Genomic DNA, 18,519 nt, shown 5'->3' with positions numbered 1-18,519 from the left:
AATAGGCACTGAACAAGCTTGGAGGACGGAAACGGCGAGCACTCGCCTCATTTTTGATTCGGTCAAATGTGGAGAACCCTTCGTGCAGATGTGTGCATGCGCTTTCCCCGACTCTCGTGCACGCCGACACGTCCCTCACGGGCTGCTCACGTCTACCCCGCACACAGTTCCCGTCTTTGGTGGACGTTTTTGTTCTCAACCTCTGCGTCGCGCCTAGCCTGGCCGCTGTTCTTTGTCACGCGGTGGTGGTTCTGTGTGTGTCGCTGTTGCTGCGTCGGATTAACCGCTCCTTGGGACTCCGACCTTGCCTGAACTGGGAACTAACTGGCGTTTAATTTTTTGTGATGGCCTAACGGGTGTTATTAGTCGGTGGCTTGTTGCCAGTCTTGGTCAAAAGTTGTATGGATCTGAGTCTAGGCAACCTTACTTTTTGCTTAACTCAGTAGCCTTGAAAGTGGGGAAAGAAAAGTGCCAACCATTGAGATCCTGTTGCATTTGTTTTAACCAGGCTATCATAAACAAGAGCTGATATCAGGGAGATGGGAAGGATAAGGGGGTCTGCGATATTTTCTGCCCTTCAGGGCAGTTAATGATCACCCATTGAAATCAGATTGATTTTTATTTGGCATTGACGTTTCAAGAAGGTTGGAATCTACCGATTCCATTGCGGAGAATATTTATGATTCCTATTGTTGAGAGGGGCAGTAGTGTGACATCTGCCTATGAATAACATTCTGTAACATTCTGTATTATAGAATGTTTTGGTCTATAACACAGAATGTTTTATAGAGGTCTATAACACAGAATGCTATAACATTCTGTGCTATAGAACGTTATAGGTCTATAACTCAATGTTCTATAGAGGTCTGTAACGCAGAATGCTATAACATTCTCTGTTATAGACCTCTAATAACACTCTGTGGTCTTGCCAGTTGCATTGAAAGAGGAATTGATGCCAAATTTTCTCCCATAATGTCAACAACTAACTTGATCTGTTTGAAGAGCACAGCAGTGCTTGGAACTTAGCACTATATTCCTAAGTGCACTCGCAGGGTATGTCGGCTACCACTGCCACAAATTCTTGTGCATAGAAATGTTGAAGAAGGGGGAAAAAAATTAATTTTTCAGTTTCTCTAAGGTGGCACTTTAATCAAACGATATGTACCAAGTTGTTTTCTGCCTTTAAAGCCCTCTTACGAAGCTTTTCAGCTGTATGGTTTGCAACGCTCGCTGATGCAGTTCGTTCGGTGACGAAGTTGACTTGTTCGCACCCCATTCTGTAACCTGAGTTTAGAGTCCTTGGCAATCTCTTTCACAGTTTTATCCTTTGCAAACTTGCAGCCCTTACCATTGTTTCTTAGTGGTCTTAGGGAAGCCACTGCTTTTATCTCGACTCCTGAAAGTTATGTTTATTGCTCTTGTTGGTGGCTCCTGCAGCGATTGACATTTGACGATGTTCTGGAATTCTCAGCTGGCAAATTTTGTGCGTACTACATTGTGTGCTCCTGTTAACAGTACCCCAGTCTTGCGTGAGCTTGAAAGCTGGAATCTTGCTGTAGCCGTGCTAATAGGTTTGGTGTGCACTAACAGCTCATGCTAACTTGCTGCATTAGGACAATCTATGTGGTAAGGTGTAACAGGCAGCCTCATATAGTTGATTAAATGAATCGAGCACGAACGATCCAAACTTCTGTCCCTGGTAGCACTTTGGCTACTGCACTGACCGTGTTCCTGTGTGTAACCTGTAGCAGGAAAAGTCTGTTACAGTATTTTTTCAATGTCAAATTTCTACCCACATAGGCGCTACTATCCTGATCAAACAACCACAGAGTATCATCGCTACATGTAAGTTTGACAAAACACGAGTGTACTACGTGTGTGTCTCGGTGTCTCTCTTGGGCAACTGTGCCTTCGATGTTGCGGTCACCCAAATTGTTGCGTCACGAGGGAAGTTGCATGTTGCACTGACTGTTTTTAGTTCATCGTACGCTGCTTTCTAGAGCTTGGGGGAATGCACGTTAGGCTTAGACGTGCTGCGAAGTGATGCATGCTTGTCTGCTGACGTTTGTGGTCCTTGTAGTTTTAGCCCGCTTTCAGTATAGAGTGCGGATTCTACTGGCTGAGAGGTCGAAGAGGGGTAGTTTTTAGAGTATGGCTTTGGGTCTTCAAGAGTGTGGGAAGTGATGATGTGCACTGAAGGCTGTTTAGCCATTTAATTGTCAGCAATGATGGTGCTCTAATGTTGTTGGGGTTACGATTCCGTAGCTACTGATTTATGCGAAAAACATTTTCTCGTTTTTTTTTTTTTTTTTTTTTTTTTTTGTGGTGGCGGAGGGGGGGGGGGGGGGGTCTGTGTGAAGCTAACAACAAAATAAGTTTTGTATGAAGGATTTAATACAGTGAAGTAGTATTAGAATACCCTTACCCTAGTATTATGTGGTTGTATGAAAACAGAGCCGCAAGCCAGTATTATGAGAGCTTATGTGACCTGTAGACGTGTTTATCCGCCTCAAAAGTGCAGCAATTTTTCGTGTCGTGTTGATTTGCTGTCACTTCTTTGCTTGTATGTGTGCTGTCACAAAAGCATGCAACCAGTGGCACTATGCTCATGGCAGTTCTTTATGCTTTCGTTGGCTATAGTTGGCTCAATTAGAAAGCTTCAATTTAGTGCAATTTTGCTGCTTTAATGTAAGCAGCTGCAGTTACCTATGGCTCTCTTTGCTATACGAAAGTTGTCGCGGAACTGCTTTTTTCTTTACTTCAATTTTTATAGGCTTGCAGTGTATTCAAGCTAGAAAAAAAAAAAGTAATGATGATATGTTCTCACAGTAATCATTGGTACCGTTCAAAATAACAATCACTGATAAGCCAGGGCAGATTAGGCAGATTTTTAAATTTCTTAAAGGGCCGACCAAAGCTTAGGAAATACTCAAAATTGTCTCTTTTTTTGCATTAATTTAAGGAGCGCATACTTGGTTTGAAATAGAAGTTGGCCAGCATCTATACTCTGCTTTACAATTGCTCCAATACAGCATTATTTTATTGCGCTTAGCGTCTAAGTGCCTCCAATCAAGCTGACCATTATCCGAGGCAGCAACGAGCTATTGAAAATGCAGCAGAAAGAGTAGTTTGCAGTTGCCAATACCGGTAGCGGGGGTACCCATCTTCCTGTTTTCTGCCCGCTCCCCCACTTTTCAGGCAAGATGGCAGCTCTCCCCAGGTGCAGGAGTCGTACTCCATGAACTACCACAGCACGTCGTCGACCAACGGCCACCAAGTGGGTGACGGGGAGCACTCGCCAAACTCGTCCAAGATGGCCGTGCCCAGCGAGAACGCTCAGCTGGTCAGCCGCACCACGCAGCAGACCAAGACGCAGCAGGTGCGTGGGTGCTGCGCTGCGCTACTGCCCTGCAGTCTTCTATTGGGGCGCAACAGTGCGGGGCGAGTGATCGCAAAGCAAGCTGGGACGTTCGTTCGTTATGCTGATCTGACTTCGGATCAGGCTGACTCTCTAGCCGACTGCAGCCAACTACAGCTGACAGTACAGCTGACACTCATTATTTAAAGCCTGGCTAATTCTTTTGGTCAAGTTTAGATGCGTCCTGTAAAGGTAAAAAGCTTCGTATTTTGACTGGTTCACTGTGATAAGGCAGGGATAGTTTTCAAGTGCAGTGGACCCTTGCATGTTCGACCTCTGTTAATTCAATTATTTTTAGTTGAATCCTCCCCCCCCCCCTATTCAAGTTTGGGTACACTGCCAAAGGGATTAGTTTTTGGATTCATTTGAATCCATACCAAAAAATGTGGACACTCTTGCGGCCCAAAGTCAAGAACAGCACAAAACACAATTTAAGTAACGACAAATAAGAGCAAGGTGAGCTAGAAATATGCTTGTCATTTGATTTGATGAATTTTTTGTGGGCGCATAAAGGTATAAAGCTGTAAGTCTCCACTTTGGTAATTGAATTTTTTTTTGCTTGAATTGCCACTGTTTTTGTCATCCCGCTAGGAATGAATTATGGAGCCACCACAGTGGCTCAGTGGCCAAGTCATGGCACTGTTGCAGGTTTTGCTTGGTAAAAACTTTATTGTTGGTAAAAACTTTCTCTCTGATAGGAACTCTCTCTTTTTTTTTGTGATAGGAACTAAAGGGAGAAATGCTAGTGTGTACGAGATTTTAACGCTCGTTAAAGAAGCCAAGTTGGTCTAAATTAATGCTGGTGCTTGTCTGCGACATGCCTCGTAGCCCAGGGGCAACTTCAGCGCATGAAACTCTAACTTGATTTGCTGTAAATGCAGTGTTAATTGGTAGTCTGGGGTATAGTGGTATGTGCATTGGTAAACCATGGTCTCAGCTAGTTGCCGGGTGTGGATTAATTTTGAGAGAATTCAGGCCTTATCCATGCTTGCTTCTTGAGAACCACTGAAGCAACATCAGCGGCTGCTCTTGTCGCAAGATTTGGCGATTGCATCTCAGATTTTAGTTTCAGAGATGCTTTTGATGAATTCCAGAATTAAACAAGTCGGACAGGTTTGTTTATCACATGTTAAGTCAGCAGTTTGTGCCACATTTATTAGAGCTCCGCTGCGACTTTTTTCCTGGCAACTCTCAGATAGCTGAGCTTCTTTTTCCTAGACTGCTCTTTTCTTTTTCTTTTTTGAAGTATGTGTTTAATGCTGGTAGCAAGTACTTTTGTCAGGACTTTTGCATCATCGAGCTATGTCAATGTATCTTTGTTCAAGGTGTCGACTTTTATGTAAGATGCCACATGCTTATTCACAAATTGCTGTTACCGCATGTGTATGCCTGTGTTTCCATCCACAAAACTGATGTTGTATATGAAAGCTTAACTAGTGCTACCCTTACAGAGCAGTAAATCGAAAGCATCGTCCACCTTGTGTGGAACTTCGTGGCATGACCCGGTCTCTTGTCTTCCCCGCAGGTCAAGACGGTGACGAAGGTGATAAAGACACGCGAGGTTCGTCACGTCGGTCCTGACGGCCAGCCCCTGGAGTACAATCCCTATGGGACGCACGGCATGCCCATGTCGGGTCCCGACTACGTCACGTACCCCTACACGGGAGCCACGGACAACTCCCACGGCTACGGCAGCTACGACACAGGTGCGGCACACTACTGTGGTCTCTCCACATCCCAAGTGCTTCTGTGTGCTGCATATTAATGCACGTAAGGGTGGTGCTGAGGGAGTCGGTTGGCCTGACTGACTCTGTTTGTCAGGGCTGATAAAAGTTGGGGTAATTAATGGGGATGATAGAGCTGTAAATGGATTGCATCTTGGCGGGCGGTTGGTCAGTGTGCAGTTTGTACCACTCATTTTAGGGTAGAGCACTTCGTATGATGGCAACGGAGCCACTTAGTGTGTGCGTTTGTTTATGTATGAGTCTGAAAACTTCCTTCGAAGTGAGTCGATATCTGTTTGAGTTCATATCCACTACACTGCAACTCCCTTTCGGCAATGGATGCGTTAAAATCCTGCGGCTTTCCTGCATTCCCCTGTCAAAAATTTAAATTAAATTAAGAGGAGGAGGGCCAACGTACTGTTTTACACTTGAGCTTCTCTGAGATAATGCGATACAACCACAAATTTCTTGAATTTGGTTCGTGGAGGAGTAAGTGCCAAAGAAAGGTGTGGTTAGAATTTGCTCAGAACATGGAGGCGAGTATGCATGCAAATAAAAACGTCATGCACCAAACAATGTTTTATGCGTGGACCAGAAATATTGCTTGCGTAGAACTTGTTTGGCTCGTTGCCAGAGATCAAGAAATGATGTCTTCTTGGATACCCCCCTATTTCCCCAATCCCCTTTGAGTGGCACTATCGTTAGTTCTAATGAATAGGAGCTTGCGTATTGTCATTGGACAACGTTTAAAACTTGGGTGGAAGCGAAAAGCTAAAACGCCCGTGTGTTCGAGATTTCGGTGCACGTTGAAGATCCCGAAGTGGTCAAAATTAATCCGAAGCCCTCCAGTAGGCACGCCTCATCACCTGTGTAGCGTTGGCACGTTAAACCTTACAATCAATCAATCAACCTATCAATTAATCAAAACCATGGGCTTGCCCCCGTTGTTTTCTGGCCTAAACTGGACGTGAGTGCCGCCCTTGCGTTGCCCGATGCTCTGACCTTCTTATCTCCCGCCCCCTTTGCGTCTAGGCGAGCCCCCTAGTCCAGCCAGTCAGGTGGCGCCCCCGCACAGCGCCTACCCGGGGGACTACGCCACGTACGGGTCGTACCTCCGCGACTACGACTACGGGGGCTACCCGGGGCAGGCACCCACGCCCCCCTCGGTCGCCTCCGAGTCCCCCCTGCCGCCCTCCGCACACATGGCCGTCCCCCAGGCCGCCTCCTCACGCAGCCTCATGTCGCCCCTCATGGTCGCCCCCGACGGATACCCCCACTCGGGTTACGACGAGCTCGACCCCCAGCCCCCCAGGGCCGGGGGTGCCGAGTACGCGCCCGACTGCTACCGCAGCACCCCCTCGCCAGCCCCGCACCCCGACCGCTACGGTAGGGGCTACTTTACCCCCTCCACTGCGGGGCTTCCGACGTGCCGTGAAAGATATGCACCCCTCCGTCTATCGACGGCAGTGGTTGAATGCAAAGCTTTCTCGTGAGGGATTCCTCTGTTGATACAAAAACTTAAAGCAGGCTTCACCTGTAGAAGAGTATGTTTGAGGCAGAGTATGCTTTACAGGAGGAAGTTGGCTTTCCTGCAGTGGGTTTTGGGGTGGACAACGGATGCCATCAGTGAGACATAAAAAGCTTCGCTTTAAGCTCGACCGTGTCGGAACGGCACATCGGATAAACGGCGGCTTCATAAAGCGAGGGTCCCATGCTCGATTCCGACCACAGGAATCGTTTTTTTCTTTCACTTCACCCGCGATGATCATCATAGTCCGAGAAGGTTGGCTGTCCTGCAGTGGGTTTTGAGGCGGACTACAGACGCCATCAGTGAGACACAGACAGCTTCGCCTTAATAGAGGTTTTCATGCACGCCAGTGTGCATCTCCCGTAGGTGAAAGACTTGGTCTAACAAACCTAGTATAGTTGAGTATGGTGTGCATCTCCCATAGGTAAAAGACCTGGTCTGACAAACTTACTCTTGTTGAGTATGAGTTAACAAGTTAAGAACGGCTGATGTCTGTTGGGTATCACTCCAATGAAGTGATGCAGTCGGGACCTCAAGGCTTTGAAAGGAGATTGCACTTAATGCCGGACGTCTGCTGCCTTTTTTTCACCTAGTTTGTCGTTGCTGCAGTGATTTATGCAAAAAATCACAGAAACAACTCGTGTCACATTCAAAATTCTTCGCGTTGCATGGGGAAACAGCCGGCTGTGGTAATGAGGTGCTGGAGAAACTCCCGTTGTCATTCTTAAGCAGGACCCGAGTATAAGTAGGTTTTGCAACTTAGTCTAAGCTCAGCCATCTTGTAGTTTGCATCAGTGCTTGCTTGCTTGATTCGTAATGTACTCCTGATTCGTGCTGGAGCTAATGCCAGGGTGTGTAATTCAGTTAAAGAACTCTGAAGACGCCTAAGCACTCCTTGTGGGTTGTGAGTGCGAAAGCGTGATTTTGGTGCCCAATACCCGTTGCTTCCGACTTGCATTCTCAGAGGGCTTTGTTACCTTGCCGCTTGAGGTGTTTTGCCACGTGATCTGCCTTAACCTTTTCGAATTAATTTTATTTGTCTTCTACTTGTTTCGTCACTGCTCATTTCTGTTGCAGTGTAATGAGAGGGTTTCGATGGTGGGGAATTTTACTGCTTGTCCGTCTCCCGTTTGGCTGCATCCTTCCACTCCTTTCACTTGCGATGTGCTGGCGTAGACAACCGCCTCTTGCATCTTTCAAGTTTAAAAGCTTGCGCTGTGGAACACGTCGTGCTGTGGAACACTTCCGAAGGAGCCACCTCTATCTCTCTGCTGCCGAGTTTAGGCTGGTGTGGTAGAACTCCTCATGTTGTGGAGCACCTCGTGCTATGGGATGCTTTCCAAAATGCTATTTCACTGCTACAGATGCCGATGCTGGCTTTTTCAGCTATTTAGTGCTTTTGCATTAATGGGATACACTGCTGTTACAATAGCTTCCTGTAATTGTTAAGTAAACCCTGTGACGCTTGTCGGTCTTGCTGCTTTTCCCCCACTGATTTCAAATGTGCCATTATTTTTTGAGTCAATCACTTAGTTCCCAAGATAACTAGAGATAATGAGTCATTTTTGGTCAAACAATAGACAAAGCAGTGTTGGCCATAAAACCGCAATCTTTATATTTTTCAATACTATGAACCCTGGTGAATGCAATAAGAGAAGCAGCTTTTTGATGCACCGCTTGGAACTAATCTTACAGCTCAGTAAACTTTTGTGGCACCTGTGGCAAAGAACCGTTTCGAGTGCCCATTTCAAACACCAAAGTTTAATGAGCTGTAAAATAAGGTCCAAGCGGTGCATCAAAAAACTGCTTCTCTTATTGCGTTCACCAGGGTTCATAATGAAGTATTGAAAAATATAAAGATTACAGTTTTATGGCCAACACTGTTTTGTCTGTTGTTTGACCAAAAATGACTCATTATCTCTCATTTTCTTGGGAACTAAGTCATTGACTCAAAAAGTAATGGCATATTTGAATTCAGTGGGGTAAAAGCAGCAAGGCTGACAAGTTAAACAAGACCCCTGCATCCTTGACATGTGTGGTCTCAACTTGTGGCTCAACCGACCATGCAGGCACGTACGGCTACCTGGGCGCCCCCGGTGCAAGCTCTCCAGGCTACAGCCCGGGCTACGAAGGGGCGCCACCACCCCAGGGCTACCTGGACCGCCGGCCCAGCTACGACGAGCATCAGGCGGGTCCCCCTGGCGGAGGCCCGAGGGGTCCGTATGGAGCAGGTCCCCCGCGGGCCCTCTTCGAGGAGGAAGAAGAAGAAGCCAGCCCCGCGCCCCCGCCCCTGGAAGGGCAGCTTCCCCCCAGGCCACCCTACGTGGGGCCCCCCCTGGACGGATCCGACCCCCGAGGTCAGCACTAATGGGTTTTAAATGCAGAGCATTTGTATAACTCACGATGTCACCCGTGCGTCGGCGTCCGCAGCAGCCAGCCTCCCCCTACACTATAAAAAGAAAAAGAAATAACAGTTACCAGCGCCTGGTTTCGATCCCACGGCGGGCGGAACGCAAGGTACATGGTGCTCTACCCACTGCGCCACAAAACGACACAGAATCAAAGGCTACGAACGCGCCTTATATCCTTGACTCATTCAAACTACGTCGTCAGCGGCGTGCGTTGGCGACTCAGCGGCGTGCTAGCGGCGTGATAGCTGCAGCGGCGTGCTAGCGGCGTGATAGCTGCGTGGTGTACACGTGATAGCACCAACCCCCCAAACACTAAACGTTAACGCAATACACCCACCCCCTATGCGACGCATTTACTCGAGTCCCCCTCGCGGTGAGATGGGCCCAATTTTTTGTTGGTTTGCTGTTGTTGCTGTTACAGTCGAACCTCATTATAACGAGGTAGTATCAGGACAGCAATGTAGTTCGTTATATCCGATATTTGTTGTCTAAAATCGGTTCAAACCAATCGGTAATCTACTTCCCGCAAAAATATCCTTGGCTTTTATCTTCAAGCCTACTATAAACAAGGTAACCCATATCTTTCTCCTTGTGACATTTCAAGCTCAATGAACCAGAACATGAAATGCGGAATTACAACAGAACAAAGTTCATCTGACAGAACAGGCCTGTGTTCCTATTTTTTCGAGGAAGGATGTGATGATTGTTTGGTGGCTATTCACAGCACTGAGCAGGATGAAGTTTTCCACAGTGTCCACGAACAAAGGGGCCTTTTCTACTTCTGCAGTTTTGTTGGACGCCGGGAGTTTTTTCGAGTAGCTTCTCAGCCTACTGTTCAAATATTTCTTCGTTATACAGTTAAACCTCGATGTAACGAACTTCAATGTAACGAAACCCTCGATGTAACGAACGACGGAATTTTTTGTAACTTCAAGTGTATGCACGCCATGTATTTTCACCCTCTGTGTAACGAAGTCCCGTTTGCCGGAATTTCAATGTAACGAAGTTTCATGGAGAACGAGGCACGATATTTAAGTTGTAGAAGTAGATTTTGGGAGACGCAAGCGCCGAAATGGGGTCCCAATAAAACGCGAACGGCGACACGGGTCGCCCAATGCCGCGGATGCAGCCAGCCACGGAGTCTTTGATTAAGTCCCTTGCTTACAAACTGCGTGGCGTGCATACACGGCTGGCGCACTGTTTCTGTCGGAGTCTATTCGTCCACGGCTTAATCGGCATCAGCGGGAACCGCACGCAGCGTTTTCTCCCTGCAAAAACGCAAACCGCGCCCCGCAAGCCACAGGCGCGCTGACGCAGCCGCGGAGACCACCCGCGCGATGCGGGTAGCTCCAGCGACCGCTTCTAACCCCTCGCTGAAGCGCAACTCGAGGGGCATATGAGAGGGGCGTGCGAGAAAAAAAGCGGATAACGTGGGCGAAATTTTCATTATAAAACGTGACACGCGCCGCTTACGAAAGCGCCCATCAAATATCCTCCGCGGTGGTAAGCCTAATCGCCAATGGCGTTGCCGCCGCCGCCGCCGCAAGCCGCCGCTTTGCACTTTGTTCGAGTTCGCTCATGCTTGTTGGGTTTCGTCGTCCCATGGCAAGCATTTGTGAATCTTTATGAGCCTTGCACGCGCGTTTTTCTTTTTTCACACCGGCGTCCGCGATTGCGTGCCGGCGGCGGGAAGTGAGTCACGCTGCGCGCAGCAGTGGGAGGAGCCTGACCAGTTTCGCCAATGGGGAGGCGCGCACCCTATGGCGGGAGCTTCGAAGCGCTCGGGGATGCCGGCTGGCTAGACGATAAGGCCGCCGCGAAGGATATTTGATGGGCGCTCTCGTAAGCGACGCGTATGATGTTTTACAGTGAAAATTTCGCCCACGTTATCCGCTTTTTTTCTCGCATACCCCTCTCGTTTGCCCCTCGAGTTGCGTTTCAGCGAGCAGTTAGAATCGGTCGCTGGAGCTACCCGCATCGCGCGGGTGGTCTCCGCGGCTGCGTCAGCGCGCCTGTGGCTTGCGGGGCGCGTTTTTTCGGGAAGAAAACGCTCCATGCGGATCACGCTGATGCCCGCGTAGACGATTAAGCACCGATAGAAACAGAAACAGTGCGCCGGCCGTGTATGCGCGCCACGTTTTCTTTTTCAGGAAACGCTTCACGGGATGAACGCTTCATTATAACCGCGAATTTCAATGTAGCGAAATTTCAATGTAACGAAGTAAATTACGAATTTTACCGACTTCGTTACATCGAGGTTTAACTGTATCCGATAGTGCGCGTGGCCCTCACAGTTTCACTTTCTTTCTAAAAGAATAAGTGTCATTGAAGTTAAGTCTGACCAAGCAAAGTTCATATTTAGTTCGCCATAGCCGGTAATTCGCTGTGTCAGTGTTCGTTATAACGAGGTTCAACTGTATTGATGTTGTTGAAGGGGCCACAGACTGTTGAGGTAACCATTTGGTGTTCATGTTGTGGTATGCCTAGAATTCAAATTTCATTACCCTATGCCCAGCTATTGCAAAGGGTGAGGGTTTTGGTTTGAGTCCTAGACATCATCGCCATCGTGGCCATCATTGGGGCAGGCCTTTGTTCTGAAGTGAACTTGTATGGTGATGTCGTCTAGGACTCAAATATAAGCCCCTACCCTTTGCCGTAGTTAGGCACGCTGATAATGGTTGTTCAGGAGTTCATGTGCCTATGTACTGGTGAGGTCACTCAAACTGTTGGCAATTGCTAATTTGAAGGGGTTGTGCTGCTGAGAACAACCTTAGAGTTATATACGCCATGAGCCCTTGCTAAGGCAAACTCAAAGGAGCTGCAAAAATTTGTTTATATCAGAAATTCGTCGATATCTTTTGCATTCTGCATGTTACAAGAGAGCAAAAGGGCTGTTCATCTGAACCATGAAATCCGCCATTACAGTCTAACCCTAATATAACAAACTCTTATGGGGCAAATTATGCTTTGTAGTGAACACTCAAAATCCTTCTGCCATTATGCATGTAAAATGCATTTTCTAAAACGAACTAGACATTAAATATATCAAACTCTGCACACTCGCGATCAGTCACCCAATGCCCGCTAATGTGCTTCTGTGCTGGCTGTGTCTAGCGTCCATGCTGTCATGCTGCCCGACGTTGCAAGAAGCCCTTTCGTGCTACCAATGTGCTGCGACAACGCTGCACAAAGATCACGGAAGTGTGACTGGAGTTCGTCGAAATGATGTCGCGTGTCAAAAATGCGTTTCTTATTGATGGTGATAAGCACAGTGTTCAGGTGAAAATCACTGCTTACTGCAAATAGGTGTACACTTATCTGCAGTAAATTTGTTTTGGGGTTGATTACTATTCATGGTGAGGGGCATGACCTTTCTTCCGTAATCGCCTTTTCAATCAACTGTTCACATTGTTTATTACGAATTTGATAGTGAAGTTCGTTATAAGCGGGTTCGGTTATATCAAACTGCTGCGTATAGCAAACAAGTCGTGTTAAATTGCGCTGTTCGTTATAACCGGGTTTGACTGTACCAAGTTCGTCCGAACAAGAGAGTGCACTGTATGTATATGTAAAGTGTTTATGTACTGGGTGTTGAGGCAGCTTTCGTTTTGTGAAGCCCAGCAAAGACGAAATTGGCAACTAAGCTATTTCATGGCAAAAAACTGCGCATAAACACACACACAACAGAAGAAGAAATGTACGACGCACTGCGCCTGTGTCGTGCGTTTCCTCTTCTGTTGTGTGTGTGTTTATGCGCAGATTTTTATCATGAACCAGTTTACCAACCTGCTTGGTTTGTCATTTTTCTATGACTAAGCTTTTGCTGACCCAGTGCTGTGCCTCCCTTGTCCCCCCTCAGGCGGTGGTGATGTCCGGTGGCGTGACCCCGACCTCCACGAGGTGATAGAGTTCCTCGGCCACCCAAACAGCGTCGTGCGGGCCAATGCGGCCGCCTATCTTCAGCATCTCTGCTACATGGACAACAGCATGAAACAGAAGACGAGGTGCGTTGTGGCCCCACTTCCTTACTCGCACAGAACATGCTCAAGTTGCACCGTCACTGCTTTGCTGGCGGGAACTTCTTCCACCACACCTTTTATGCTTTAATCTAACCTTATATCTAAAATAGGAACTTGGTTGTTGTTTCACCAAGTTCCATTACCCACTCTTTCCTTAACGCGCCACACCAGCAAGAACGACAGCTTGTAACTTTTTCAGGTTTGTGCACTGTGGAAATTCATCCTTTTATGCAAAAGTGCCCCCATAGATGGCCTTGAAAAGCGGGTAACATGAGGTTGGAAATTTCTAAGGAGAGCAGTGTAGCGTAATGACCATCTGCTGCCCTGGCTAGGGTTAATTTTTTATTACTTTGTGAGGGAAAAAAGATTAATTGATCGGTTTTCAACCTCTTTACAAAGGAGAACCAGCAGTCAGCATTTATTGTGCTTGTTGCGTGTTTTCTGAATCATTTCAGGAATGAGGACTGGCTTTTATAGTGTTTTGTGTTCAGCCCATGCCCTGTGTTTTACAGTATGCATGATTTATATTTGTTGGTGAAGCAATGTTATAAGCTCTTGGTTGCAGTGACTACGAGTTGCATTGTAATCTAGTTAGTAGAGCAGTGTAGTACTGTAGCAGATTTTGTACACCATCTGCCCCATTAAAATTGATATCGGTGTTGTTAGACAGCCTGAAATGCCACTCTGCTTTTGGCAGGAAGTTCTTGTGGTGCGGAAAGCTTGAATGCATTGCTTGCCCTCCTTTCCAGAGCCCTGGGAGGCATTCCTCTGTTGATAGAGCTTCTGAACCAAGAGTTCCCAGAAATTCAAAGGAATGCCTGTGGTGCTCTTAGAAACCTCTCCTATGGCCGCCAGAACGACGAAAACAAGGTGGGTCTCAGACAACGTGAAGCCTACCGTAAAGTTCAGAGCCGAGCGCCCACCCCCGAAACAGCACATTAAGCTTCAGTGTTTGAAATGGGAACTCAAAATGGTTCCTTGTCACTGGTGCCACCAAGGTTTAAAGAGCTGTAAAATTAGGTCCAAGCGATGCATCAAAAAACTTATTCTCTTATTGCACTCACCAGGGTTCATAGTGTTGAAAAATGTAAAGATTACAGTTTTATGACCAACACCGATTTGTCTATTGTTCCTCCAAAAAATGGTTAATTACCTCTAATTATCTTAGGAACTAATTGACCAACTGAAAAAAAAAAAATGCCATATTTGAAATCAGTGGGGGGAAAACAGCAAGGCTGACAAGTTTCACAGAGTTTACTTAAAAATTAAAAAAGGTTTTTTAAGAGCAGTGTCCCCCCTTAAAAAAGCAATGCACCAACTAGCCCAACAGCATATTTTACTGAAGTGTCCTTTTCGCACTTGAGAGGAAAGTTCGCCCATCTGGTATTTTGTCTTGACATCTCTGCAGTTTTGGTTGGCGGTGCGACCACTTTTTTCTTGTTTGGCACACCTGAACCGAAAGATTGCCCATCCCGTATTTTTCCCTTGATATCTCTGTGCTTTGGGTGGGCGTTCTTTCGGAACTTTACCATTTTTTTTTTTTTTTAAGGATAATTGCACCCAAAATGGTGCTTCACAATAAATCAAGGATTAAAAATAGACCGTACCCGCCGCGGTGGCTCAGTGGCTAAGGCGTTGTGCTGCTGAGCACAAGGTCGCGGGTTCGATTCCCGGCCGCGGCGGCCGCTTTTCTGATGGAGGCGAAAAGCAAAAATGCCTGTGTGTACGAGATTTCGGCGCACATTAAAGATCCCCAGGTGGTCAAAATTAATCCGGAGCCCTCCACTACGGCGCGCCTCATCGCCTGCGTTGCGTCGGCGCGTTAAACCCTACAATCAATCAATCAATCAATCAAAAATAGACCGTGCTCATGCACACACGTTGCTGTTGCTTCTATCTTTAATTTGGGGGAACGTGTCGGTATGTCTGACTAAGAATATCGATGAACTATTTTGCGTGCGACAAGGAGGTTTCTCACTGTGTCGTCATTACCAATTGCTCCAAATCTCTTGGCGTGGCCTAATTAAAGTCATTTGGCCTTTCAGGGTACCGCCATAGCCTGCGAAATTCTTTAAATGCGCGTTTTCTTTGGGTTTGTCTCGATTCACTGAGTAGGTGTAAAAGCGAACCGCTGCTCGAATTGCGCCATTGGTGCATTGCCGTGCGTCCCTGAGTTGCATTCCGCCAGCGCACTCCGTTGACCTGACACCCCCCGTGGTCATTCTGGAGCTGCTCAACAGCGCATATTTTGCACCCCTTCTGTGCTTGTTAGTGGAGTCTGGGAAATTTGCGAAGTCCTGTGCTTTCACTCTACAAGATATGTAAGGGTTCTAGAAGTGTAGGGGTTCTTGAAGTGTAGGGGCTCCTCAGTTTGTTTTTTTTAAGCGAAAGCTTTCTTAGTGACGCCGATGGTGTCCTGTCACAAAACTAATGCATTTCCCCATAGACCGGTTGATCGACTGGAAAACTCTGATGACATCTCTGGACACACGGCGCATGCGTGAAACAGGGCTTCCGCAGTGTCAAAGCGGTGACTTGAAAATTGCAAAAAAAGAATGGTTCTACATAAGACAATACACAATTTCGATCATGCATGAAGAATAAGTTCAATAATGTATACCTTTATCTCATAAACAACGTACCGTTATACATTTAGATCATTTGTAGATTCGTAGATCCGTGCGAAAAATTGGCGCATGCGTTCGTTTTGCATTTGGTTGACGATTGATCGGACTCGCTGTTAGTGAAGGTTTTGATGCACTTTTGACACAGTTTTGATCTGAAAAAGCTTTCACGCTTCCCTCAACTTTCTTTGGGAAGGGATGATAAATTTTCCACCCCTATCTCTCTCCCTCTCCCAATCAGCGAGCCATCCGTAATGCGGGTGGTATACCTGCTCTGGTGCGTCTTCTGCGAAAGACTCCAGACAACGAGATCCGCGAGTTGGTGACTGGTGTCTTGTGGAACCTGTCCTCCTGTGAGGTGAGCTGCCTTGCATACTGCCGGGTCTGTACTGACATTGTACGTTTGTGGGCTGCTGGGGTAGCTGTGTCTCCTGCTCTGCATTGCACAGGCTTGCCTCCGTGCATACGGTGGAATGAGGGAGCGTGTTCCTTTTTAATACCGTGCCTGCAGTAGCTCTTGCTGCGTGCTAAAACTTTCTGCTGAGAACTCGTGGGCAATAGTGCCGTGTTGAAAGCGCGTGCCAGGAACAAGGAGGTAGCAAGGTGAAGTACCTACCTTTGTTAGTTTTCTTTACTTGGGACTAAGGTGTGGAAACACTGGCAACTTATTTGTGCTGCCACTGTACATCCTGCGATCATGCCTTTTTACTTTGGTGGAATCTCGGTGATAGGAATCTCAAGGGGCGGCAAAAATATTCGTATCACCCAGATATTCGTGTCACCAAAAAAAAAAGAGAGATAAAGAAGTTCTCTGCACGTGGAAACGCGCCACGCACGCAGCAGGCAACGGCAACATGGTGTTGGCTCCTGCCGTGAAGATGGGCAGGTAGACCCAGCGACCGCTCGTAACGTTTTGTTAGAACGCGGCCCGAGGCATAAACTGAATTGTCGAGCGGGAAAGGAGCTGGTAATGCGGGCCGAATATTCGCCGCTGAGGTGGCTCAGCCAGCTACTGCGAGCGATACGGAATTGCCGCCATGAGGTGCGCGTCTCCCCTTCGGCGCAAGTTGTGAGGCTCCTCCCATTGCCACGGATGACAACCAGAGGCTGCCGTCAAGGTGTGCCGTGGTGCACCCATCACTGACGCGATGCACACACACAAACACACATGTGTAATCGACACACAAGCAGCGCAGGCAGGCAAAACAGCAAGGTGACTACAGAACAGCTAGAGCACAGGGCATAGAGGGAAGCGAGGAACATGGAGAAGGCGAAATGGCAAGAGTGCTTACCATCAGAAATGAAAAGCAACGCCTGATTGCCGCCCCGGCCATGGTTTTTCAAAAAGTGTAACACAAAAAGGGAAGCTAGAAGCACCCTAGCAGCGACCAAAAAAAAAAGAAAAATGGGGGCAATGAGAAGAGAATGTGACGGAAAATAGAAGAGGGGGAGGGGACAGGAGAACGAAAAGGCACAGAGAGGGTGAAATGTTCTGTTCGTTCGGAGCAGCACCTCTTGCACTGATATTGTAAAAACCCCACGAAGAGAAATACCGTCGGTCCGCGTGCAGCCAAGGTGCAGCCAAGTCCGCGTGCAGCCAAGGTCACACGGCGGCACCAAAACCCCCTCCTCCCGTCCACTCCGCGGTCGGCTGCTCGTGTCTCGCGTGTTTGTATCACCCGCGCCGGACTGATAAATGTGAACGGATCATGCAAATTTTTTTACATTATGTACAATGCATTTTGGTTGGGGAATTTTGAAAATTCGTATCAACCAAATTCGTATCGCCGAGATTCCACTGCATGTTGCCTCACCGCCTTGATTTCTGTTGTCGTCCACAACTCGTGGTGGTGCTGCTCTTGACGAACGCAGGAGCTGAAGCGGCCGATCATCGATGACGCCCTGCAAACGCTGGTGAACCATGTGATCATCCCACTGTCCGGCTGGGACCGCAACCGCGACCGGGCTGGCGACCACACCAGCAAGCCGCAGGAGATCTACTGGACCATCGTCTTCCGCAACGCCAACGGGGTCCTGCGCAACGTGAGCTCGGCCGGGGAGTACGCGCGGCGGCGGCTGCGCGAGTGCGAGGGTCTGTGCGACGCGCTGCTGCACCTGATGCGGGCGGCCGTGCGCAAGAATGACATGGACAACAAGAGCGTGGAGAACTGCGTGTGCACCCTGCGCAACCTCTCCTACCGCTGTCAGGAGGTGGAGGACCCCGAGTACGACAAGCACGCCCCCACCTCCGCCGCCCACCCCGCTGCACCGGCTTCCCGCGCCACGGGCGCCGCCATCAAGGGTGAGCAGCAGTTGCATGCTTGGAACGGGAGTGGTGTTGAAATTGTCGCGTTGCGTGCGTTTGTTGGCCTTCGTGTCATGTTAGTTAACCAGTGGCGCGATGCGAAGTCGCTGCAATGCATGTGTGCGCAGAAGTTGATTCATCGTACCGTATTTACACGATTGTAAGTCGACTCGAATGTAGGTAGACCCCCCCAAAATTGCATCTCTCTCTCTCTCTCAAAAAAAAAAAAAGTGAGTGCAGAAAGCTGCTCGTTTGAACGCTGCTGTGAATAAGCGCCGAGAGTTCTTAGGGCCCAGGGCATTCATGACAGACGAGACGATTCAGCACAAAACAGAAGTGACACAAGCACTCGGCAATGCGTCCGCCTAGAAAATCGTATCACAAAGAGAAGTTCTTCCGGCAACTACCAATGCCCCCCCCCCCCCCCCCTACGGCGGCTCTTCCATCAATGATCGAGGCTCCCACAAGAGCCATGCGCTCGTGGTGCGTG

General features: G+C 48.0%; 1 protein-coding gene across 9 annotated transcripts in view; it reads left to right on the top strand.

The window, feature by feature from the left end:
• The window catches only part of P120ctn (adherens junction protein p120), a 91,838-nt gene that overhangs the window by 50,828 nt on the left and 22,491 nt on the right, over window positions 1-18,519 (top strand). For 7 of the 9 annotated variants that reach the window (XM_077693718.1, XM_077693716.1, XM_077693723.1 and 4 more), the window contains 9 exons: window positions 1,801-1,845; window positions 3,199-3,379; window positions 4,944-5,124; window positions 6,175-6,528; window positions 8,740-9,027; window positions 12,941-13,085; window positions 13,850-13,970; window positions 15,966-16,082; window positions 17,597-18,026. In XM_077693718.1, coding sequence (XP_077549844.1) covers window positions 1,801-1,845; window positions 3,199-3,379; window positions 4,944-5,124; window positions 6,175-6,528; window positions 8,740-9,027; window positions 12,941-13,085; window positions 13,850-13,970; window positions 15,966-16,082; window positions 17,597-18,026 — 1,862 coding nt within the window. The remainder of the gene's footprint in view (window positions 1-1,800; window positions 1,846-3,198; window positions 3,380-4,943; window positions 5,125-6,174; window positions 6,529-8,739; window positions 9,028-12,940; window positions 13,086-13,849; window positions 13,971-15,965; window positions 16,083-17,596; window positions 18,027-18,519) is intronic. The other 2 variants (XM_077693724.1, XM_077693720.1) reach the window with 2 other exon arrangements.

The sequence above is a fragment of the Haemaphysalis longicornis genome, unplaced genomic scaffold (assembly GCF_048455015.1).
Source record: "Haemaphysalis longicornis isolate Haplotype H1 unplaced genomic scaffold, Haemaphysalis longicornis Haplotype H1 scaffold_12, whole genome shotgun sequence".
Classification (NCBI taxonomy): Eukaryota; Metazoa; Arthropoda; class Arachnida; order Ixodida; family Ixodidae; genus Haemaphysalis; species Haemaphysalis longicornis.
Note: the sequence above shows the minus strand (reverse complement) of the source record. Positions and strands in the feature narration are given on the sequence as shown.